The sequence below is a fragment of the Carassius gibelio genome, chromosome B17 (genome assembly GCF_023724105.1).
Source record: "Carassius gibelio isolate Cgi1373 ecotype wild population from Czech Republic chromosome B17, carGib1.2-hapl.c, whole genome shotgun sequence".
Lineage (NCBI taxonomy): Eukaryota > Metazoa > Chordata > Actinopteri > Cypriniformes > Cyprinidae > Carassius > Carassius gibelio.
In genome coordinates, this window is record NC_068412.1 from 25,128,099 (window position 1) to 25,154,187 (window position 26,089).

Genomic DNA, 26,089 nt, shown 5'->3' on the forward strand with positions numbered 1-26,089 from the left:
TGCCAAATGTACAGTAAATAATTCAATAAATAAGTGCAAAGTAGCTGTAGAGAAAATAAATAAATAAATAAAATACAAAAATAAAATAATTTAACAAAATCAAGAAAAGAACAGTAATTATATATAAATAATACATAAAATATTATAACGATATAATAAAAAATTAAATACAATTTAAAATCATATTTAATTTAAAACAAAATATATAATAAATAGTATAAAATAATATAAAAATGCACATTAAAACAAAAACAAAAAAACATACAGTGAAAAAAAGCATAGCAAATGAGCATCATCTCTTTTATATATTACATTTAGCCATAGCAGTCAAATATAACGAGATGAGCAAGTATTGAGCGCATCTTTTTTATTTTCATTGATCCCGACTGCATCCTTTATCACCAACCAATTAGCATTAGTTGATTAACCAGGCCCATTACTCACCTAATCGTTACAGTCCAACTAAGAATCCATAGTTACTGTTAAATCTATAGGCTGCTTCAGTCTACTGACATTCGTAACTAATTAGGCTTCTGTAGGGCATGACACGCTCTTGTTTATTTATAACCGACAGCTATTTTTCTTCTTGAGCCTGTAGTGCAGCAAACTCCAGTCAGAAGGGAGCGAGTTTTGACCGCTCTGCACATCTCACTCGAATTTTTTACTGTTCATCCAAAGTTTCATTTTCTGTTTCCTGTCCTTGCTGTTAACCAAAAGCACTAAAAGTTGCGTCCCAAACGGCACACTATACATTATGCACTCAAACACTTTGTACTCAACCATGTAGTACATGAATTATATACGGTTATTTTGTCATTTATAATCGGCCCCTCCCCCTTCACTACATAATTAAAGCTGTGACAGTTGAGTGCATGAACTGTCCAACATTCCACACTTTTTTTTTTTTGGTTATGTAAGTGCATCACCCGGGTGGAATCCTTTTTGGAATATTTCTACTAAAAAAACGTCATAGAATAGTGCATAAGTACATGATTTGGGACACACCTTAAGTGATCTTCCACTGTTTTTGTGTACTGCATGCAGGTGATTACCACAAGTATCTTAACTAGTACCTCAGTGTGTATAAACCAGTTCATACTTACAGTTTCTCTTATAGAAGTGATAGTCCATCCACGCAAAAAAGATATTTCTGTCATCATTTCTATAATGTCATTCCAAAACTCAAATTCTTTCTTCTTTGGAACAAGAAAATAAGAAATGTTGAAGAATGATGATAAGCAAATGGTTCCGGGTTCCACTGACTTCCACAGTACAGACAAAAAATACTATAAAAGTCAGTGGTAACGAAACTAAATATATTATTTGTGTTTAGCAGAAGAAATGCATAGAGGTTTGGAACAACATAATGACAGAATTCTCATTTTTGGGTGAACTGTCCACTAAAGGAAGACTTGCAGGCAAGTTTGAAAATTTGCAGCTTGTACATGTATATTTGTTCAAAAGTACATTTATTTTAAGACATTTTTGGATGCCGTAGTGTAATCAAAAATAACTTTGAATGAAAATATTTACTTTGTTAGCTTAGATTTACTTTATTAGAATTATTAGAATCGTTTAGAATTAGATATCATTATTTTATTAGCATTATTTTAATTGAATTATTTAGGCAGCCTGAAGTTGAAGAAAAGTAGTTGGTTACTTGAGCTTATCTAAATTATATATATTTTTTATAGTTAACAAACTAAAACCACAAAAATGTTAACTGAAATAAAACCTGAAACTTATTTAATTTCTGCTGTTTGCCAAAGCAAGTAAAAACTATATATATAAAATGACAAAAACACAACAAATCTGTTAAAACTTAAACCAAAATTAAAGCGCAATTTTTATAAATTTTTATCGGAACTTTAAATGATTGTCTGTAGTATTTCATGTACAGCATCCCACACATGTTATAAAGCACACTGAAAAAACATTGTAATAATCCAATATTACAACAAAAAGAGCAGAATAAAAGTTGTAGACAGAAGAAAGCCTCTCACCTTTGACTGAGGTGTTGGGCGGTGGTCCTTCGAAGCGCAGGTTCCACGGCGGGTCCCCCTGGTTGGCGAAGTCCCTCATCTTAAGGTAGCTGATGGTGAGGCGGATGATGGAGGCCTTGTCCAGCTGGCTGGTGATGGCACCGGGGAGCGGAAGCATCTTTGCCAGCTCGTAGAACTCGAAGTTTTCCTTCCCCCTGCGCGAGCGAGCGGCGTCACGTGACTTCTCCTTCCTCAGAGCCTGCAACCTGACAGAAACGCAAGAACGTCAGTAACATAAACATCTACTGCTACTCAAAGCCTGACAGACTGTGCTTCCTGTATTGTGACTGACAGAACTTCAATCCTTTATGCATGATGTAGGCTACTTAAGTTTGTGAGGCACCAAGGGACGATGTCCCAGAAAGACAAACCAAAACTAGGGGAACATAGAAAGAGATGATTATGATTCTCGTTTCTTTATCTATCAAGTAGTAAAAATATACTGTACATTAAAAATTATACTTAAATTTAGCCCATTTGCTTTCTTAACACATACTGTAGATCTGGCTTTACTTTGGGCACACTATTATAAAGACCAAAAATATATCACTCATCAAAATAAAAGAATTATCTACACCTCAAAATTGCTTTTTTTTTTGTTTGACGTCCTCAATCACTTTTATAATTTAGCCCTTCCACTCAAAAAAAAAAAAAAAAGATAAAGAAAATAAATTATCCAAGCAATTTCCCCTGGAGAGATGATCAACATTCTTTTGTTTTAAACCTTGCATTTCTATGTTACAACCACGGAAGTCAAAATAGAGAGCACAGAATTTTTGTGGTGTACCTTTATTATATTGTTTCAATATAATAACACCACAAAAAACTTAAATTACACTTTTAGTTTTGAACGTACAGATGAGCGCAATAAATCAATCGAATCTGTAAAGGGTTTACTTTTATTTGTATACACACATAATAACATCAAACTAAGCAAGTATTAACAAAAACTAATATTCTGTGATAAAGTAATCCAAATGTAAATCAAATGTTAATCTGCTTGTATAACGTGTACACATTTTACTAGTTAGACTGTTTCCAAACTATAATTCCTGACTAAATCTATAATCAAGTGAAACATTCTGAATTTCATCCTCATCTAAATCTTCTACTGTACTGCTAGTATCAGTGACCATCACAATAAAGCTAATAATGTAGTTTATCGTTTAGTTTATTTGAGAACACATAAGCAATATAAACTTTGGAAATGCTACTTATGTGATGTTCATTTATATATTTAAACATGACACAATACCAGTCAATACCAGTTTGCTAAAGCAGTAATAATGTTCAATATTTTTACTATTTAAAATAACTGCTTTCTGTTTGAATATATTATCAAATGTAATTTTGTTCCTGTGATCAAAGCTAAATTGTCAGCATCATTACTCCAGTTTTACTCCAAGTGTAATAATATACACTATATCATTCAAAAGCTTGGAGTCCGTATATATAGAAATTAAAACTTTTTAGCACACACGTGATGATCAATACAATAAGCTTGTTACAAACTATGCTGTTGTTTCAATTCATTAAAAAAAAAAAAAAAAAACTGAAAAAATATTCTAAGCTCTTTTCAACTAATAATAATAATAATAATAACAATAATAATAATAATAATAATACATTTTTTTTGGGGGGGGGGGGTATAAATAAATATATTCTAAATAAACTACAAATATAAAATTACATTTATTTTGTCCTCACATTCTTTCTTGTAACTCCTCCCTCTCAGTTACACACATGACTGAAAGGCTAAATATGCAGCTCATTGTGCAGGCCTTTGTCTTCTCAGGTGTAAATCAGACTAACATTCATGGTCAATCAAAAATTTTAATCAATCTATTGTTTTCTTGGAGTGGGTAAACAAGATGATTTTCACATCATTCTGAAGCAAAAATTCTAGTCTACAAACTCCAGATTTGACAGTCTTGTGAACAAATGTTCTGTACTGTATGTGTTTTATGACCTTATTTCAGTGAACTCTAAATTGTAGTTTTTCTCTAATCACGCATTAACAATGTTTTCTCAAAAACACAATCATGTACATACATGCTATTTATATATGATTGTAGCCCAGTTTAAACTGAATACAGTGTTTTCAGACTTTAGCCATTTATGTGTTTATAAGCAACTGAAAAAAGCGCAAAAGTCACGGCATGTCAAAACCCCATTAGACCCTTGATCACCAAGGCTGCATTTATTTGATCAAACATACAGTAAAAACAGCAAAATTAAAAAATAAAATAAAATAAATAATAAAATAAATAAAATTTTAAATAACTGCTTGTCTGTCTTATTATATTATAAAAAAATGTATTCCTGTGATGTAAAGCAGAATTTTAAGCATTATTACTCTTCAGTGTCACATGATCCATCAGAAATCATTCTAATGTGTTGATTTGATGCTAAATATACATTATATATATATATATATAAGAATGCCATCTAAAAAATGTGTTAGTGACAGCACTACACCCTAAAGAGAGGGAAAACCATGGTTACTATTATAAACCCAATAATATTAGCTTCTATTCATAAAACAGACATGTTACAGGATTCATCCCTATTGTAATTCGTAGCAATATATCCCAAAATGCCTTTCTGTTTTCAACACTGCTTTTCCCATCCAAACAAAAGGCCCAGGAGAGACGGTCTGTAACTGAACTCAATAGCTCTTTGTTATTGACTGTATATAGTATCAAGAGCACACCTCTGTGCCAATCACAGACAGGGCAGGCAACCGCGGTGTTGTGGTGCTGGGCCGCAGCAGGCTAAAGTTGCAGTCACACCGACTTTGTTGTGCTCCGTCGAGAGACCTCCGCTCAATAGATTCAGTCATTGGAATCCAGAAGTGGGTCGAAGTTGTGATTAGCTTTGGCCCGGGGTCTCATGAGACGCCCCTGTGAATGACTTTCATTGCTGCCTTTTTACCACAGACAGAAGACCAGCCAGAGATCTTCTTCCCCCGCCAAGCGCTCAAACAAAGAGAAAGAAACACAACGTCGTGCTAACCTCACCTGCATCTGAGCTAGATGGAAAACACCCAAAATATACACTCGCTCCCACGCATGCCTGCACAAAACATTGATTTATTATGAATTATGACTACTGCCTCAAAGTGTTTCTGTTTATTTTGAATCGAGTGATTTACAACTGTGCATTTCTCTGTATTTATTTCCTTCTGAATAAAATGAGTCCTTTTCTGGCAGCAACTGCTACAGTAGCAACTTAACATAGTGAAAGCGACTGACGGCACTTCTTTAAATATGGAAATGCACTGGAATACACTTATGTAAACACTGTATGCACTGTATAATATCGAACAAACTGTTATTAACAAGTAGGGCTGCTCGATTATGACACATATCATAATCATGATTATTTTGGTCAATATTGTAATATTGTTTTATGAAGGGGCCATATGACCAAAACTTTATATGAGTGGTTAACTTAAAGCTAGTGATACATGTCAAATATGAATTTCCTGTAAATAAGGTTGCTATGACATCTACATTGTAGCGACCATCAGAATTGCAAACAAACAAACAAACAAAAACAAATAGTTGAAAATAATTTAACTATCAGTAATAAAAAAAAACAAAGAACAAATACAATATAGGACAATACAATTTCATTTATTCACTATACTATTTGTTATTAATGTCTCCTTTCAGTTTTAGTTTGGCTCTAGTTTTTTATTTATTTTAGTTTATATGAAAAGGTTCATGTAGTGTTGTACATAAATGAATAATCAAACGTACTGTAAAATAAACGCTGTCACTTTAAGAGCTGCACGGATCCAAATTACTGTTACAAGCGTATTTGCATTCTCAACTCTTTACATTCATTTATTACATGACCGATGAAGGTATACATGAATAATCACCAGGCGCAACACATTTTATTGTGTATTTGACCGCTTAGACGCGCACCTTGAGCTAAACGATGACTTTACATGTTCGTGTTCTGTTCGGTCTCTGAGCTCGTATCTCTTCCTGAGGAGCAGCGCAAGTTCTCTTTTATGCTTTAAAAACATGAATAAATATTATTCGATAAGTCAAGCACGTCCCATTTTGCAAATGTCGCGTTACATGATTTTACTAAATTGCATGGGAAATTGGAAATCCAAAATCGAAATCCAACTATTTTTTTGATTAATTTTCAAGAAAATATTATTTCAGTCTTTCTACTTCAAAAACTCACAATTAATTCAGTGTTTTACCTACCAATTTTCTTTGTAATTATTGATGCAATTTACTAGCATTTTCTGAGTGAAAATTGTTTCTACATGAGATCCGATCTCATTGTCATCGAGTCTTTCTGGAATGGTTTGAAGAAACAGAATAAACTGAGACACACTAAATCCACAAAAACTGTTGCAACGTCTGCAAGATGCTTCTAGAAACCTACCTGCAAAGTTACCTGAAAAACTTTTGCACCGAGGGCAAAAGCTGAAGGTTAACGCAAAAGATCACACCAAATGTTGCTTTGAATTGATAAAGAAAATAGTTATTAAATTCTTTTTAAATAGTTGGCTATATTTTAATTCTATTTCAGATATAAGAAAAACATTGCCAAAGAAGCTTTGCAGCTTGTCCAAAATATAAATGCATCATCATCTGAAAATGCAATGCAATGTGCTGCAATGATGCTAACAAATGCTAGGTTTAGACCACTTCCTGAACTATAACATAAGCAATGTAGTTTTGTCATGACATAATGCGTCCCCACACATTCATCATAGGCAGTATAAGGTGCAAAACAACCTATGTATTCCACAGATTTTATTTTTATTTATTGGTTTATTTGCATAGGGACAGAACAAAAATCATCATTAAAGCCAAAAAAGCTGAAAAATATGCACTGTACATAAAGAGTAAAGCATATGATAATTTGTATCTATATTTAGTGTTCTACAGTAAACTAGTGTCACAGCGGTGCAACATTTTTGAAGAGAATCTTGCTGAGCAAGTTAATGTTAACATGTATAGCTAGATAATGGAATAATTAATTCTGTCTTAATGGTGCACACAACTCTGTTGTTGCCTAACACTGGTGTGAAACACACATAGATATGTTTAAAAAACTGAAATGCGGCCTAAAATGTTTTCAAATGCACATAAATCAGATTAGTTTTCAATCCCTTAAAGCACAAGTCAATCTGAATGAAGTCAGTGTATCGGCTAATAACACACTCGACACAGACTCTCTGCTGTTTACAGTCTCAGCTCTCTGGTCCAAGGTTTGAGTCCACTGATTTATGATTTTCAATCAAACAACTCACAACAGCCGCTTTAATGCTTCCAAAACACAACTGCCCACTTTCTGTAGCGTTCATCATGTCAAGCCATTCTGAATTAAGTTGGAAATAAATCAGCCCAGAGCTTCTGCGTTCCCCGTTGGCCGACATTTAGATTAATTTTTTACCACCATAAATGCTAAATCAGTTATAGCAAGTGCCGAAAGATGGGGAGAGAAGAATGCCTTGATGGATGAAAAACGACTGTTGGTGGAGAAGAAAATCAGCGGATATTGTCTTCACATTTTATCAACAAACAAAAAGCAACATAAAATATGAATCCGAGCCATGCCACAGAATGCAAACATATTCTGGAGAGCTTAATCTAGTGATTTCCACACCGCTGCCCAAGAAACTTCCAGCAAAACAGCCCAATTCCCTCGAAAAGTGCACCAATGAGGCCTCACGCAGATCTAATGCTACAGTCGCCGATGCTGTGATCAATTTTAATCCTGTATGAAACTATCATTTCACCAGCAGATATAGATTGGCTCCAGTCTTTTGCATACAAGCGATAGATTTCTATTCTCAACAGTGAGGAGCATTCCAGCACAAGAATAAAAACACCATTTGATGGTCTGCTGCTCAGACAGTATATAAAGCCAGTTGTAAAGGTTGTTTGGATGCAAAGTGCAACAGAGCAGCAGGATTTCATTTGTTCCACAAACTTGGAAGGCATTACGCCGTCCTGCCAAATACGTCTTGATGCACTGAGGTTAGGTGACCTTCATTTTCTTGACATTTATTATGTACTAGTGGAAAATGCAATAGACGCAAAATCTCTGTGATACTGTGGGCCCTCTGCGACTCTTGCGGGACTTTTTAGGGAAACAGGACGTGAGGTAGGTTTGTGGCGTGGACTAACGGCAGCAGCTCTTGAGTAATGAGTGTTGTTTTATTGAACAGCCTGTTTTCTGAATGGGAATTTATGTGTACCGCACTGATTTTGCTGTTTCCTGCTTCCGGGCTGGTAGAAAAATACTCCTGGATTATCTGCAATGAACATAAATGTGCCAGAAACCTTATGCTCACAGAAACATCTGGAAACGGTAAATAGTGTCATATTTTTTTTTAGCAGATAAACGCTGAAATCAATACGAAATGCCATTCACAACCTATTTTACTTGTGTAATGTGACATACTTTAGAGTAAATGTACAGTATGACGGGATTTGATTACATCCATCAAAAACTGTTAGAATCCTGAAAAGTAGGCAATAATATCAGAATTGAACCATGTGACTAGGGCTGTCACTTTTAGTTCGAAAATCGATTGCACAATCGATCCGACCAACCAAAAAAAGTTTTGAAAATGAAAATAGGGAATCGATTTTAACCAAATATGTACACTATTAATTTTAAAATAATTAAACAATTTAAAAAAATAGATGTAACAAAACTCACAAACATAAAAAGAAAATAAAGAATTCCGAAAGAGCAGTATGCGTTGTGAGAGCTAGACAGCCTAGAGCGTCTATAAGACCCAGTGACGTCGAAAGCGACCTCTCTACGTTCACACCAAACGCGAATAGAGTGTCTGGCGCAAATTATTTCAATGTTAAGTCAATGTGAAGACACGTTTACGCACGTCTGGAGGTCTCGTGGCGCGGTAGACGTGAATTCGCATCAATCACGCATCTAGTTACAAGAGATTCTGAGTTATGAAAAGGACCGTTGCAAGCTGACAGCGACCGGCTTTTGGGGTGGAAAATTGGCAGTAATACCCCCACCTTGCGAGGCTGTATCTGAGTGTCCCTGGGACATCGGAGCGCGTTTTCTTTTTGAAAAGTTGGTTGAAATGGATTGAATCATTATTTAGAATAATCTTGGAGAATTGCCTAAATCTTAAATGCAGCCGGGTTGAAGGCTGCAGTGAAGTTTTTCTTTTGTTACAGCAGCCGTCCCCTCTGCATATATATTTTTTCGAGAATGTTGCCCTCCAGTTGCTGTTTGTTATTCTGCACGAAACTTCATGCTAATAAATAAGAAAATAAGTGCGTTTCCAGCGCTCTCTTTACATTCGTCCGTTATTTGACGTTGAAAAAGGAAACGTCTTTTTTTTTAGATATGGAAAATCGATTTTACAATCGATTCAACGAACACTTATTTCTTAAAAATCGAAAATGTTTTTTTCACAAAAGTGACAGCCCTACATGTGACTGGAGGGGAGTTTAATGGCATCAGAAGTACAAAACATTATCGTTTCAGATTTATTTAATTGTTTTTAAAGATTATGAAGACAAATGTGCTGCTTCAGAATAACATAATCCAAAGAATCATGAAGAATCCGAACGATAGAACAATAGATAGAACAATAGATTGATAGAATGATGGATGGATGGATGGATAGATAAATAAGTAGATACTCTGGTAATTGTTCTAAAAATTTCCTATCCCCTTAAGCATTTAAAAACAAAAAATAAATATTGAATACTTAATTTAATAATTGGACATTAGAATCAGATTGTAAAAATCTTTATAGAGACATTTCAAAATGTTCCTTGTGAGCGACCGTATTGCCCTATTTACTATATTAGCAAATCTGACACACACAGACACACACACAAAACAAGCAAAAACATCAAGAGGCTGAAAGTTCTGCAAATGATCATTTAGGGTTGAGGTAATTGCCTTCATCAGTGTAGAAAAAGCAGGCAGAAGAGAAATGTCACTTCAGATTATCCTCTTGCCTCCTGAAGCAATAGATGACACTTGATCAGAGACTAAATGCCAAAACCAATCAATTCCTTTTGTGACTCTTCTCCATGCCGCAGTAAAAAAGGCCATAGTCTTGGTTCTTCTAATTAAAGTAAATGCTATCTCCTTGGTAACCTCATTAATATTCTCATTGACTTGGTTATACATACAGTGTGTCATATGACTGGTCAGAATTAGATGGAGCAGCTTTAAAACACTGCCATCAGAGATAATGCATATTCTCTCTCTGAAAGACTACTGTATATTTCATATACAGAAGTTACATATTACACATAGTTTTTATTCTAAAGGACGTTTGCACCCAAAAAGGTTATTTAATTTTCACATCTTCCACCTTTAGAATTAAACAGGCTGTTTTATACTGTATTTTAAGACCTATATGTAAATGACCTTTCTTATGACTTTTTGGCATGTAAATGTAAATGTTCATTGGGGAGGGAGATTTGTGTTGTGACTTTGGACATACTACATCAAAACTACATAAAAAAAAAAACTTTACTACAACAACAGTAAAAGTAACTTCACCTGTCCATGCAAGAGCCTCCAGAAAGTGCTGCTCTCCTGACTCATGATGTAGCTGCGTTCAGACGTGCATCGTTAAGCGCAAGGTTACGTCTCGCACGGTGCACTAATTCCCTTCAAGGTCTGCGTGTACTTCCCTCTCAATCAGTGAAATGGATCCGGTTCTTATGTGAGTGTCCATTGCTTTCACTGCCCTCAAAGTTCTGTCATTCGACTGTTCGTTTGTCCTGAGAACTTAATGTGTGTGTGTGTGTGTGTGTGTGTGTGTGTGTGTTCTGGGAACACATTGACATTCTTCATTAATCTGGACGTCAGTTGAGGAGATCTATAGATGCGCTACTGTCATACATCAGCAGCGCTGCTCCGTTACTAAACAAGAGGCTGTGTTTACATTGGTCATGCTCAATATTTCATCTGAAAAACTAGCCAACCTTAATATGATGAATCAGAGGAGCCATAACCAGATTTCTACTTTTCAAAAATACAAGTTAATAAAATTTAAACTTGTCCAAAACCTCTAATATGCTGCATCAAGGTACATCCAATCAACCTTTTTCGTAAAACATCTATATTTAATTTATTTCACATAATATTTTAGTTTGTTAAAAAATATATAACATAAATATTATAATACCATATATATGTTTGCATTTATACACACATTTGTAATTTGTTATTATTTATATTTCATTATATAAATATATTTGTATATATATTCTCTATATTTTATACAATAATTTAATTATTTCTTATCAGTTTTTGATATTGGATATTAATATATGTAATATACATAAATAAGATATGCATTAATGTTATTTTATGTTAATAATATTATATAATATTTTTCAAATTACTTTTTTTTATTTGTATTTTATGTGTGTGTGTGTGTGTGTGTGTGTGTGTGTGTGTGTATATATATATATATATATATATATATATATATATATATATATATATATATATATATATATATATATATATATATATATATATACATACTTATGTACTCACAATTTCAGGACAGAAATCATAAATATTTCATACATATTTATTATTTTATATTATATATTATAATGTATAATTATTAAATAATAAATATTTAAAAATGTAATAAAATTTTATTAATATTTAATATAAATAAAAAATAGTTATAAAATAGATAAAAAAAGATATTCGACATGATACACACACACACACACACATATATATATATATATATAGAGAGAGAGAGAGAAAGCGAGAGAGAGAGAGAGAGAGAAATTATTTAAATATTTTGTATTATTAAGCACTTTTTAATATAATATATATTGTTTATATATTAAAATGTTCAAACCACTAGTGAATCATCACATAAATGGATTCATAGAAAGGAATTCATAGTGAATAAATCCAGCACACTGCATCAGTCTTTCACCACTTTCATCCATCCTTCACTGTTGTTTCTTTACCTCTCACATGGGCTTGTACATATTGATTATGAGCCCACCTACAAATTAAGCCATGTGAAGCCCTCTGCATAATCTTTTTCTTTTCCTTCCGTGTGACTGCCTGTCTTACAGCGGCCTTGTAGACCCATCCACATTCACAGAGAGTAGCCCCCTCTCGTCTTTCACAATAACACAGAGTGGCATACACTCTCATAACTCTCAGAATGCAATTTACTGGACACTTTCATAAAGACGGGTCTCTCTTAGCTAAAAGCAATTTAGTGTCTCTTTTTGTTTAGCTTTAGACTGAAGGGAAAGTGGCGGAAGCGAGAGGGCGGCAGAAATAACCGCGCAATGTTTGCATAAACGGCAGTCGCTGCAGCAAATAACAGTCATCAATTTAGTAAAAATGCACATTTTTAGCTAATATTAAAATCTAAATTGTGTTATTCTACATTGAAAGGGTCGGTTCGGACAAGAGGTTCCATTCCAGAACTCACTAAATTTACCCACAATGCTTGAAACAGGAAGCACTCATTTTAATGCCGCAGCTCTTCAAAACAAGCTCAGAAAAGCCCCCAGTGCTTTGGTTTTATCTCTCAACAGACATGACATCTCAATGGCCGGCGATTGCCCAGCAGATGCGTGCGGTGTCAGAGGGGCTGCAGGCGTGTGATTGGCTGTTTAAAGCACACGGGTGACCTGACTGGCTGGACAAAGAGAGGTTGTCAGAGGAAAAGGTCACAGTGTTGCTTGTACAAAGTGAAACCCGTGTCAGAGCCACAGAGGAGTCATGCTGTTTTATTCCTGCTAAATCACAAGCTCGCACCAGAATATACCAATACCATACACGTACAGTTACATACATATTAAACTATGTATATAATATAGCATAATTAAACATTAATGTTATATACAGTAATTTTTTAATATTTTTATATACATATATACTGTATTATATAATAACAATAATATTCATATATTATTAATGATGATATATTATAATATATACAGTTATATAATATTATAATAATAAAAATTAATTAGAAAAGGCAATATAATATAAAATTATGAATATATTATTATTAATTTTACATTATTGGTATATAAATATTTTAAAAAAATGTGTTTATATATAACAAAGAACTTCATATAGTGTAGTTATTCGCATAGTAATTACTGTTTTTACAACTTTTTGAAAAGGTATTTATTTATTTATTTATTAACAATACTGACCATAACATTCTATGATTATATGTTGTTGATGTTGTTTTTTATTTGTTAATTGATTTATTATATTTATTTTTTAGCAGAGACTATAATATAAAAATATATTAAAAAGTAATTTTTAGATCGTGGGGGAGAGTAAAGAAAAAAAGAAAGAAAAGATACTCATCCAGATGATAGAACATAACATCGATTAAATAACATGGAGGTAAGCAAATAATGACAGATTTTAAATTTTTAATAAATTATTGCTTTAAAATCCTAGGTGCAGTCCTATATCTTTATTATTTCAGATACAGTACAACACATTCACAAAGACAGCCTTAAACCAGCAGTGCACTCCTCACTCCTCACTCACACCCAGCCAGATCATACAGTGATCAGAGTCTGTGGTAAGCTGGGCCGGTCTCTGGCGATCAGAGGGTGGGCTTGTCAGCGCTGATCTGCTGTCAGTGTGTAATTAAGAGGCTGTGGAAAGCCACGAGAGCGGTGCTGCTCGCCGGATCTCTGCACCGCAGCAAATCCCGTTAGCTGTGAATAAACCCATTGGGGGCGGCACAGGTAAGCCCGACGCAATGCGATTACATGGCAAAAGCAGTGCCTGAAAAGCCAAATCGCCAACACAAAACATCCAGCCTTCGCTTCTGCACATTCTCTCCTGCGCGGGCCAAAAACCACATTGTGAGACATAAATCTTCTTTGTTACCTAGAGCAAACCAGGACTGAATCTAACACACACGCCGCGAGAGACATTTAGCAATATTCTGTGGTATCAATAATTAAACGGACAGATCTGATCGTGGATGATGATCGTTTGATACAGCATTCCAGCAATGCTAAAATACAAGAAACAGCAGTCACAGAATATTATACATCAGCTATTCTATTCTAGTGCAATAAATTCATTGATAATTAATTTAATAATTTAGGCATCTAATTCCAGAATAGGCTAATTATTTATTTAGAGTATTTATTATTACTCTGCACTTAAATAAAAATGTCCAATTATTATTGTTGTTGTTAATAATAATACCAATCGCTGTTATTTGTTTTATTAATATTATTAATAATATTATATTATTAATTATATATTACTTGTGTATGCTGTAAATATTGTGTAAATATAGTAAATATTTAGAAATTATTTTAGTAGTAATAATAATATAATAAATTATATTGCTATTTTTATTTATTTTTATATAGTTAATAACTGTATTATTATTATTATTATTATCATCATCATGGCAAATCAAATTATGAATAATTTTAACAATATTTACTATACACAAATAATATATAATTAATTAAAACCTTATTAATATTATTTAGAGTATAAATTATATTATATTATATTATATTATATTATATTATATTATATTATATTATATTATAGATTTTTTTAATATATACAAATGGGCCTAAACACTTGTTGGTTCAAAATATATACATATATACTGCTGCTGATATCAAGATTTTTTACCAATATATCAGTATAATGCTACAGCACTTTGCTGTTTTTAACAAAATAGTCACAGCAGAAATTTGTAACGTGAACAACAACACCGTCCATAACAATCCCAACCATAAATGTGTGTTATTTCATCCAGTTAAACCAGCTTCAAGACTGAAAGCACAAGCTTCAATCAAACAGAAGCAAAAACACCTGAGCAGCTGAAGCACAATGGTCATTTTCTCTCCATCTCTCTCTCTCTCTGACTGTCTGTTCCGCCTCCCCTCCCGGCCGTTTCCCAGCTGCACCTGCTGCAGGCGGCCCGTTGAGGTGGAACGGCTCAGTATTAGCTGTGAAATTAGCAGCGCTGTCTTGTTAAAGAGCTGGCTCGCTCTGCGGAGGGAGAGACACTGTTAATGGCATAAAAGCCCTCATCACCTGGGAGCCACACAATTACTTGAGCCAAGGCTCAACGCCATCTTCTGCTGTCCCACAACCCCCCACCACCAGCAGCCATCCCTCAAACAGCTCACTTCTCTCCGCCTGGCCTCCTGCCAAATCCCAGACAGAATGAGATCTCTCTCTCTCTCCCTGTCCTAAATCATATCTCAAGTCAATGCCCCACTCTACTAAAACACACGAAATTCAAATCCTGATGTTTGCTAGTGATGAAGCTGATGCTCTCAGGCTCTCAGGCAGACATTAAAGACAGAGAGAGAAACACAAGGGCACGCTTGAAAAAGGACAAAACAGCATTTGGATCAGTGTTGCTCTACAGACAAAGGGCTCAGTAGTATTAGAAGAGCCGTTCAGCTCGTCAACCTTCAGAGCGCAGATACATTCTGACCTGCCAGAAAGCTGGATAGCAACTGAGTTACTTTACATTTAGAAAATGCTTTAAATCTGAAAGAACTAACAGTAAATTAATCACAGGATCAGAACCTGCTGTTTGAAGTGGACATTCACTAAGAATGATGTTTTAACAATTTATCATCGTATCATTTCAAACCTGACTTTTTCTTCCACAAAAAAGGGAAACTTTTCCAAGCATTTACTATGAACTAACCACAGGCTCTCAAGCTTCAAACTAGACAAACAAAAAAGTAAGGAACAAACCTAAATGTTCATCAGTGAGTCATTAACCACAGCAACCGAATCAGTGAGCCACTGAGGTGAACTGGAAAAAGAATCATTCAGAGTGGTTTTGTGAACTGTATCAACTAAGATTCAATCAGAATGATGCATAAAAATAAAAAAAATTGTAAACAAACTATTAGTGAATGATGAAGCTTTAAAGATTCAGTCTTCAGATGTTCAGGTCAATAATGTGCATAACTGCAAATAATAATAATTAATAAATAATAATTAGGGCCGGGACTCGATTAAAAAAATTAATCTAATTAATTAGAGGCTTTGTAATTAATTAATCGAAATTAATCGCATTTTAATCGCATATAAATATTTGACCTGAGAACAGGGAGAATTAATTTTTTTTCACATGGATTTATAGTATACCATTGAATAATGACTGAATACATAAGCTTAAGCAACAAAATATTGTTTATTTTTGTTCAACCAAGTCTAGCAGACCAGTGCAATTTTTGCCATGAAGTGTAGCAAGTGTAGTTTTTTTTTTTTTTTTTTTTTTTTTTTTTTTTTTTTAAGTAAAACACAATACTGTCAATTACATTCAGAACATTGGAAACACTGACTATAAGAAAACATCTCTCTGTTGCTTCAGAGGCCATAACATACTAAGTCCAACTCTCAATAACCTTGGCCAAAACAATAAAGAGTTCAACATAAACTGTTGCACCAACAAAATAATACATAGTTCAACATAAAGTGTAAAGTCCACGCTAGCTGCTATATATTTTGCGTTTAGGTGATACTTGAGGCTCGATGTGCTGCAGTGATATGCGAAGCGAACGCTAGTTGGTGCTTCAGTATAATTGGTCCGCAGAAACTCATCCAGTGAGAAACGTTCCGCGGTGCAAAAATAAGTTATTAAAAATGTGGGAATTTTTTTTTCTGTAATTAATTAATCTTAGTTAACGCGTTATTTTTTGTGTAATTAATTAATCTCAATTAACGCGTTAAAGTCCCGGCCCTAATAATAATAAACAAATTAATATATATATATATATATATATATATATATATATATATATATATATTTTTTTTTTTTTATTTTTTTTTTTATTATTATTATTATTAGTGTATAATGAAGCTTGAAATATTCAGTCTTCAGATGTGCAGGTCAATAATGTGCATAACTGGAAATAATAATAATTAATAAATCAATTCATCATTTTTTGATTATTTTCTCCCTCATTTTGTTCCAAGCTCATAAGACTTTAGTTAATCTTTAAAAAACTAAATGTTGAAGAATCCAAAACGTCATAAAGGCATCATGAAACAAATCCAGCTGAATCGAGTGGTTTAGCACAAATCTTGTAAAGAGATATGATCGCCTTACATAATCAACAGATTTAATTTAGCCTTTTTTTTTTTACATATGAATAATGATCAACACACATACATAGAGCACATCAAATATGGGAAACACAGAAGCTTAAACAAATGTGCGTGATGCCAGCTTTTCTGTTTACTCTGTTTATAAGCGTATTATTTATGACTCCTTATGAAGGAGTTATAGAGATGATATTTGGTGCACATGTTCCTCTACTCACCACTGCTAGCTAAAGCGAATAGGTAAGCCACAGGCGTTCGTCCAAAGCTCAGCTTCACACACGTAGGTTTTTCAGATCACACGCATGTATTCACACACACCTCCTGCCGTTTAGCAACCGTGCCAAGCAAACAGACAGAGAGGGAGGCCATCGGTGCCGGAAAGGGCATGTTACAGGGAGTATATATACCCACACAGCCTCTCCGCTCTAATTACCCACCACGGATCCTGGAAGCACACGGAGCCATGGAGAAACTTCTCCCGCTCACATCAGGAGCCCGGGCCCCGTCCGCACCAGTCAGCTGGGGCCTGATCAAAGCACCGCATGCTAGACTCCACACCGGGTCAGACACGCAACAACCTGTACAAGATTTACGGCCTCAATAATGAATGAGAGAAACATTTTGAAGTAATTGGCTGTGCGCAGGTAGCATCTCTCCACCAGGGGAGCTTGTTTCTACAAAGCAACATAAGCTAAATAATTGATGCACAATGCAGCGGCGTACTGGATTGCCTTGATTTGGAACATGTTCAGAGTTGCAGCGTTATGCCGCTGATGACAATCATTACTGTTCAGGAAAACAAAAAACATTTTGAGAGAGCGAGAGAGAGAGAGAGAGAGAGCCCTAGCTTCTTTCATCAGCGACATTCGAAGCCAAATCTGCAATGACCTGACTACTGATTCATGAAGGTCTCTGCTCCACAACAACAATAATCATGAAAAATGCACCCGGTGCTACTTGCTACTGAAGTTGGGCTTGTTTGACGGCTTTCTCTTTACAGATTAGGCCTGCCTCTGATGTTCCACATGCTTGTAAAATTGCACCCGCTTGCGTTTTTTGCTCTGTTTAGGCTCTGGTCATGGTATGTTAATAGAAAGGCAGCGCGTCAGAAATAAGTGGAGGTGAAACAGGTGAAAACGGAATTAAAATTAGGGGTTTCAAAAGCCACCAAAGAGCCATTTTTGGTTCCCCCAAAAACCTTTCGTTGAACAGTTCTTAAAAGAACATTTTAGTAATCAAAAAAAAAAAATGGAATGGAAAGATTCTTCATAGAACCATAGATACCAACTTTTATTTTTAAGAACAAAAACAAGGTTAATGTAAATGTTAAAGCTGGTATAAAGTTTTTCAAAATGAGATTTTAATCATAACCCCTTTCTCTGCTATTATTGGAATGTCTGCTCCAACACTGCACGGAGTCCAACTGTTCAATCTTTTCTGACTCCTCAGATACAGTGCACCTGTAGCACCTCTCCTTGCTAAAGTTACAGAAGGCATTTGTGTGGAAGAACCATTTGATGCTAGAACGTTCTGCTGACAGAGTGAATATTGCACGGGTAAATACCCTTCAATTTATTGTCTTCATGCATTGTTCTTTATTTATTCGGCTAACGTGAACACCTCCGCCATGTGTTTGTTTACCTGTGTTTGCTGTTATTTATGGTGTTTGTTGCATGTGCAATTTGTATAATGTGCTAATAAAACACTCAGTGAGACAGTGCACAATCTGCTTTGCGAATGATAAAGGAGCCGGAATGGGGACGGCCGTTATCTGAGCTCTAATCAGAATTCATATGGTTAACACACTGCCAGCTCTTCCAGTGCCTCTACAATATCAGCCATATTATTATCATAGACACTATAAAGGATATTGCCAGCTATGGCGAGCTCTTATCCACAGGAATGTGGCATTATTGCTTTTCACATCAGGTCCATATCAGGGTGACAGGACGTCACAGGACACTTCAAGGTAAAGGAGAGCAATAAGATCTACTGTAATGGCTGTTTCAGTGAGCGTAGAAATAGTTTAGGAAGGAAAATAAATGTCTCAGAATACAGACATATTATATTTATCCATTTTTTCACAGCGCTGAAAAATGACACCAGCATTACGGAGGGAAATACAGATGACAAAAGCCAAATTCAGATTGATTTACTGGGACAGGAAAACCCAGAGGACATTTGTATTGCTCCGAGGTTGATCTTTCATAGCTCAGGAGACTTAATGGAGTTCTCAGTCATGTGTCATGTAAGTATGAATGGCATTTCAGATGTGTTTCTAGAAAAAGAAAAAAAAAAACAGAAGCAAATGAGACCGCAGATCACTTTATGTTTGATAAAAACATTTGAGATCACATCAAAATCAGTGTTGTTATCTTCAACCCAAATAAAAATTAAAATAACTGAAATGCAGCTGAAATAAAATACATATATAAAACTTGAAGTACTCAAATTACTGGAATAAAACTAAAACAGAAATTAAACTAAAATTAATTAATAAAATTAACCTATATAGAAATATTTGTTATTTAGCAATTTAGAAAAATAAAATGAAAAGTTAATATATGAAAATAAAAGCTCATTCAAAATTTTAATAACAATTATAACAATATTTAAATAGTAATATGAACTTAAATTTCAGACTGTGGGATCTTGGTAAACTGGTTTAAAATGCTAATTCTGTAAAAAAAAAAAAAAAAAAAAAAAATCTAAAAAATTATTACACTTTTTAGCTAGTATTATTATTAAAAAGAAGAAAAAGAAGAACCAAAATAACAAATATATATCTAATAATAAGAAGAACTGAAAATTCAAAAACAAATGCTAATTGCCAATGTGTAATATAAATACATATTTATATTATTTTAGCATAATATAACATTTAATTAATTATTAACTAACAATTTTCAGCTACTACTACTACTATTATTATTATTAATAACATTAATAACACTAATAATAATAGTAATTTACTTTTAAAATAAAAAAGAAAAATGAAAATATAAAAGTTTAAAATATTAAAATATACTATAATAGTATATAAATAATCCTTATATAACACTGCACTTTAATTGCAGACTTTGCTATGTCTGTAAAGGTTTTTTTTATGTTAAATATTCCATAAATTTAGGTGCAATATATAAAGAAAACATTATATACAGTGACTGTACAACTTACAACGCAAGCTGATTTTATCTTGCTTAACTTGAACATAGTTTGAGACATTGTTGAGATCTTTTTCTCTAAAGGATACATGTCTGATTCTATGGTCATCAGTTTTTCTAAAACCGCTAAAAAGTCTTAATTTGTTCACCATTTCAGATAGTTTTTTTTTCTTATACATTTATTTTTATTTTAAATATAATATTAGCATGACTGCAATAATTCAGAGCATGAAATGCGACACGTAGCACTAATCCAGGTGCGGTGTGTGTGCATACACATGAAGCCTCTGTGCTGAAGTGGAGCTAGCTTGCATTTTCCACGATGATTTCCCATCTGTCACCCAATCTGAGGCCTCACAGACCCAAACACTTGGTGAGTCTCTTCGTTGACTTCTTTCTATCTCTTTCTCATGGTGCTCATTAGTCTCTGGGCCTTCATTGGACGGAAGTGACTTTATGAGCCCCTAACGACAAATTCTAATCTGATACGCAGCAGAGTAATTAAGCAATTGGATTTTTAAAGAGCAGCATGAGTGATTAAGAAAACAGAAGATCACAAGACGACGGACAGATGCTCTGTTGGCAGCTCATTCTCATTTTAGGGGGGTATTATAAACTAAACAGGGTTGTTTATTAACAAAACATGGTGCCTCTATCAATAGCAGTAGACTAACTGTAATAAATTGCTAATATTTCCTTTATCAGAATTAGCATCAGTTAGGGTTTGACTGGTATGGACTTTTGATCAGTGCCCATTATCTAAAGACACTTAACTGTTGACATTCTCCCCACTGTCAAAATAAATATTGCTTGGGAAACCCACAGGATGTCAAAACTCCTCTATGTTTATTGGTATGCCAACAATCACAATTTTAAAACTAGTGTTTCACCGATATGGATTTTTGAAAGCTGATGCCTATATCTTAGATGGCCGATACAAAGCCATTCAGGCATTTGCATTATTAATGATCCCATTAAAGTCCCATTTACAACACATCAGCAAAAAAAAAAACTTAAAGGCCAATATTGACATTAAAAAAAGCCAAATACCAGCCAATATATCGGTTTTGATGAAATAATGGTTGACCACTAATCAAAACACTCTTACACCCATTAGATGTCAAAAACTCTTCTATGTTTATCGGTAAGTCAACCGTCACAATTCCAAAACTATCTTTGACCAATATGGTTTTTTGACTGCATCTTAGATGGCGACTACAATGCCACTCAGGCATTGGCATTCTCAACACTGTAAAAATAAAAGTAAGAAAAATGTATCAGCCAATGCCGATATTAAAAAAAGCCAAATACCAGCCGATATATCGGCTTTGATGAAATAACGGTCAACCACTAATCAAAAGCACCCTCCTTTTTTGTTGATACCTACAAGATGCCAAAACTACTCTACATTTGTCAGTATCTCAACCATCACAATTTCAGTAGTGACCAAATGATACATTAGGAGATTCACTCTTGCATTTAAATGCATATGTCACTCCCAAAACCTGAACGTGCTCAAAAAGGTTGTCTTAGTTTCACATAAACAGACATTTTCACCTGGACATCTTTACAGCTGGAGCTAGTTTGAGGAATCTGGAAGAGCAGCGGCGTTCTGGCAAGCCTGAGACGGCCCACACTGCTTGATGGAATATTTAAGACAAGGACAGACTTCCTCTCTCCATCTGCCCTGGAAAAAAAACACCCTTCTAATGTGTTAGACAGGTGGCCTGCTGAAATGCCAAATCCACTGGGTCTGAACACGATTAAAAACTCAAATTAGCCCCTGCTGAGAATATGATTTCTATATTTAGACCTGTCAGGAAAAGAAACAGCAACAAACAATTCAAATGGTCCACCACAGACAGAAATGAACTCCCTGGATCAATTGAGCAGACAGATGTCAGTCTTTAAACTCAAGGCCAAGCTTTATTTTGAGAGTGCAGATGAGCGAAACGCCAGTATATACAGAAAAAAATCATTATGAATAGTATGATTTAGTTTTATTATTATGTTTCAAGTGACGTTTCTAAACATGTTAATGTTGATTCATTTGAAAAGCTTTCTTTCCATACCTGATATGACTGCATTTGCTAGCCATCAGCTAAGATAAATGAAAAAAAATATGAGATGGTCTTCCTCTACATGGCCCCACATAACTTTTCCCTGAAATCTCCCTGTAAAGTTTCCAACCCTGAACGAAATACTACTGTTTCATTGAAATAAGATAAAAGATGGGCATAATGGACAGAAAGATGTGAAAGGTAGAGACCACAGTGTAAAGAAAATTGCCTGAAATTTTCAAAGATGGTGAGAAAGTGCTAGACAGAGAATGCGGCAGAGGACGGAGGGCCAATATAAACAGCCCGTCTCTGAGACTATTCTACAATCACAGGGTTCAGTCAGGACACAAAGCAATTTGAAAAATGCTCTCACAGAGTCATCTTTCCTATAGATTCTGCTCCTGCCTTTCACTTTCACCACTGACGTTCAATCTGAGATCCGTATATGACTAAACATATACGTTTTAGTAATTTTGTGTCATATTTATTTTACACATTTATTTTGTTTAAATGTTTTACAGTTTTTCTTGATTTTATTTAACTTTAAGTTATTTTAGTATAGTATAGTCTAGTGTAGTAAGTATATATTGTATAGTATGTATATATTTTATTTCAGTTAAATTTCATCCCAATTTCACAATTTCAATGTGCTCAATAATGTAGCCACCATGTTTTAATTAAAAAAAATTATGGTTTACCTTATTTGTAATCAAAATCTGAATTTAACATTTTCAAAAACAAATATATAAGTGATTCTTGTGCAGAACTTGCCACTACTCAACTTTTCATAACTATTTACTACAATACCTTTTATCATCTGCCAGGCTTAAACCATAAATTAAATTATTAGAGAATAATGCAATTTCTAAAAATAAATAAATAAATACATAAATAAAAATAAATAAATCACTCAGAAATGTTACATTATGCAAGTTAACTATGTTAATACAGTGCCGTGAAATGGTTTTGTCCCGTTTCTATTATTATTCTATTTTAAAAAATTTAAATAATCAAACAAATGTTAATATTAAACGAAGATAACCCGAGTTAATACAGAATGCAGTTTTGAAATAATTATTTCATTTATTAAGGGAAAAAAGAAAAAACCTGCCTGGAACAACATGAAAAAGTAATTCCCCCCTAAATCTAAGAACTGCTTGTGCCACTTTTGGTAACTGCAATCAAGCATTTGCGATAACTGGCAACCAGTCTTTCACATCTGTGGAGGAATATTGGCCAACTCTACTTCGCAGAATTGTTTTAATTCAGGCACACTGGAGGGTTTTTGAGCATGAATTGACTTTTTAAGATCAAGCCACAGCATCTCAATCGGATTTAAACCTGGACTTTGACTTGGCCACTCCAAAGCCTTCATTTTGTTTTTCTTGAGCCTTTCAGAGGTGGACTTGCTGGTGTTTGGGATCATCGTCCTGCTGCATAAACCAAGTGCCCTTGAGCTTGAGGTCACAAACTGACGGCCGGACATTCTCCTTCAGGATTTTCTGGTAGAGTGCAGAATTAATGATTCCATCAATTATGGAAAGTCTTCCAAGTCCTGAAGCTGTATAGCAGTCCCAGACCATCACACTTCCACCACCATGTTTGACTGTTCGTATGATGTTCTTTTTATGAAATGTAGTGTTGGTTTTACGCCAGATGTAAAGGGGCAAACTCCGTCCAAAAAGTTCAACTTTTGTCTCATAAGTCCACAGAATATTTGTACAAAAGTCTTGGGGCAAACCAAGATATTTTTTGGCAAATATGAGACGCGCCTTTGTGTTCTTTATGGTCAGCAGTGTATTTTGCATTGGAACTCTCCCATGGATGCCATTTTTTGCTTAGTTTCTTTCTCATTGTTGAATCAGGAACACTAATTGGGGCAAGTGATGGCTGCAGTTCTTTAGATGTTGTTCTGGGTTCTTTTATGAGATCCTGAATGAGTCGTCGTTGCGCTCTTGAAATAAATTTGGTAAAAATTTATGTATCTGGATACCTCTGCGCACCCTGTATACGACATCAGCGCGTTCACACACACTGTGCAGACAGAGCTAGAATAGCAGATGAACCTCAACAACCTGGTCTTCCTTCCTGGTATTGTAGCACTTTTAAAGTGTTCTCGCTTGCGAATGACATGATGTAGCCCATCGGTTCCCAATTCCAGTCCTCATGCACATATTTTGCATGTCTCTCTCAGGTAACACACCCATTTCAGATTACCAACTGGTTAGCAGAGAACTACATGAATGAACTGTGTTCTGATTGCTATGATCCCTACACCATGTTCATTTCTCCCTACTTCCTGAACAGGAGTTTACTTAATTTTGGAACAAGGGGTGGAATTGGGAACTGCTGATGTAGCCTATTGTAGTAATGTTGTCTCTGGTATTATGGTCTGTGAGCAGAAATGCGTTCAGGGGGTGTGGCTTTGGTCAGTGATTGAAGGGAGGGTGGGATGTTTGCTTTCAGTGCTATCAGGCTAATGTTAGCTTTTTCCAAGATCTCCAACAGCACTTTTAATAAATGAAACTATCATTTAAAAACTGCATTTTGTATTAACTTGCATTATCTTTGTGTAATATTAAAATTAGTTTGATGATCTGAATCTTTTGAATGTGAAAAATATGTGAAAAAACAGGAAGAGAGCAAAAAAAAACTTTTCACAGCACTGTAGATAACCAAGTAGGAATCAAGTTGCTTGTCTTTCATCAAAACTGGATGAAAATGTTTTCAGTGGGAAGAAAATGTCACTATGATCCTAGGGCATTCAATGTAAGTCTATGAGACCTTTCACCATTTTTTTTTGCCAGGTTTACTACTGTGAATTAAATCATTAGAGAAGTAATAGTGTGATTCTTTTTTTCTCAGAAATATGAAATTATGCAAGTTACGTCAGGAAGACCGTTTCATGTTTTCGTAAATATATAACCAAGTAAAAATCGTTAAAAGAACGAAAATGTCCCATCATTACTGGGACATTCCTCGAAGCCACCCACGTGGCTGAATGCCTTGTGACTGATATCGCCCAAACACTGGCTGATTAATCTCGATTTTTTTCTGAAGTCTACCTTTTCTTCAGTCCATATGATGTTCCATCCCAAATGAAAGGATGATTAATCCACGTATCTGTGCTGATAGACTGCACTAATGGATACGGCCATTAGGGAGCCTGTGAACAGCCTGACAAGGTAACTCATTTGCTGGGGAAAAATAAGTGGTTTGATTTCGACCCACCTCACAACGATGACACATTTGGGCTTCTCCAAAGTTGCTTCTGCACTTTCATCATCATAATGAGACGATTTCTAACTTTTAATTAGAGCTCAGAGCACCTCTACTGTAGGCCTCCGAGAATGCTGGGTAATGTCCTCACTCAGAATCGAGAGCATTAGATTGGTTTGCGTAGCCTCGGGACAGAATCGGGCAGATGATTAGTTAAAAAATACTTTAGCTTGTCGGATAAACTTTGTGGATGGTGCTTAACTCTTTTTAATTCAAGAATATTGCTCCAGAGACACTTAAAAAGACATAAACAGGAGACTTCTGCTTTTATTTAGAAGCAAGTGCAATGGTGCTTATGCAATATTTAGTAGCTTTTCATTTAGAGAATAAAAAACGACTGACCCACTGCGTCCACCTCATTCCAAAGCTGATTTGCCAAACCTCTGTCTCATTCTGGCCCCCACTTCCCCATGTTTACATAGTG

General features: G+C 34.7%; 1 protein-coding gene across 4 annotated transcripts in view; it reads right to left on the bottom strand.

Moving 5' to 3' along the window:
* LOC127975938 (neuronal PAS domain-containing protein 3-like) overlaps positions 1-26,089 on the bottom strand; it is a 281,812-nt gene that overhangs the window by 174,763 nt on the left and 80,960 nt on the right. For all 4 annotated transcript variants that reach the window (XM_052579992.1, XM_052579991.1, XM_052579994.1 and 1 more), the window contains one exon: positions 2,004-2,248. In XM_052579992.1, coding sequence (XP_052435952.1) covers positions 2,004-2,248 — 245 coding nt within the window. The remainder of the gene's footprint in view (positions 1-2,003; positions 2,249-26,089) is intronic.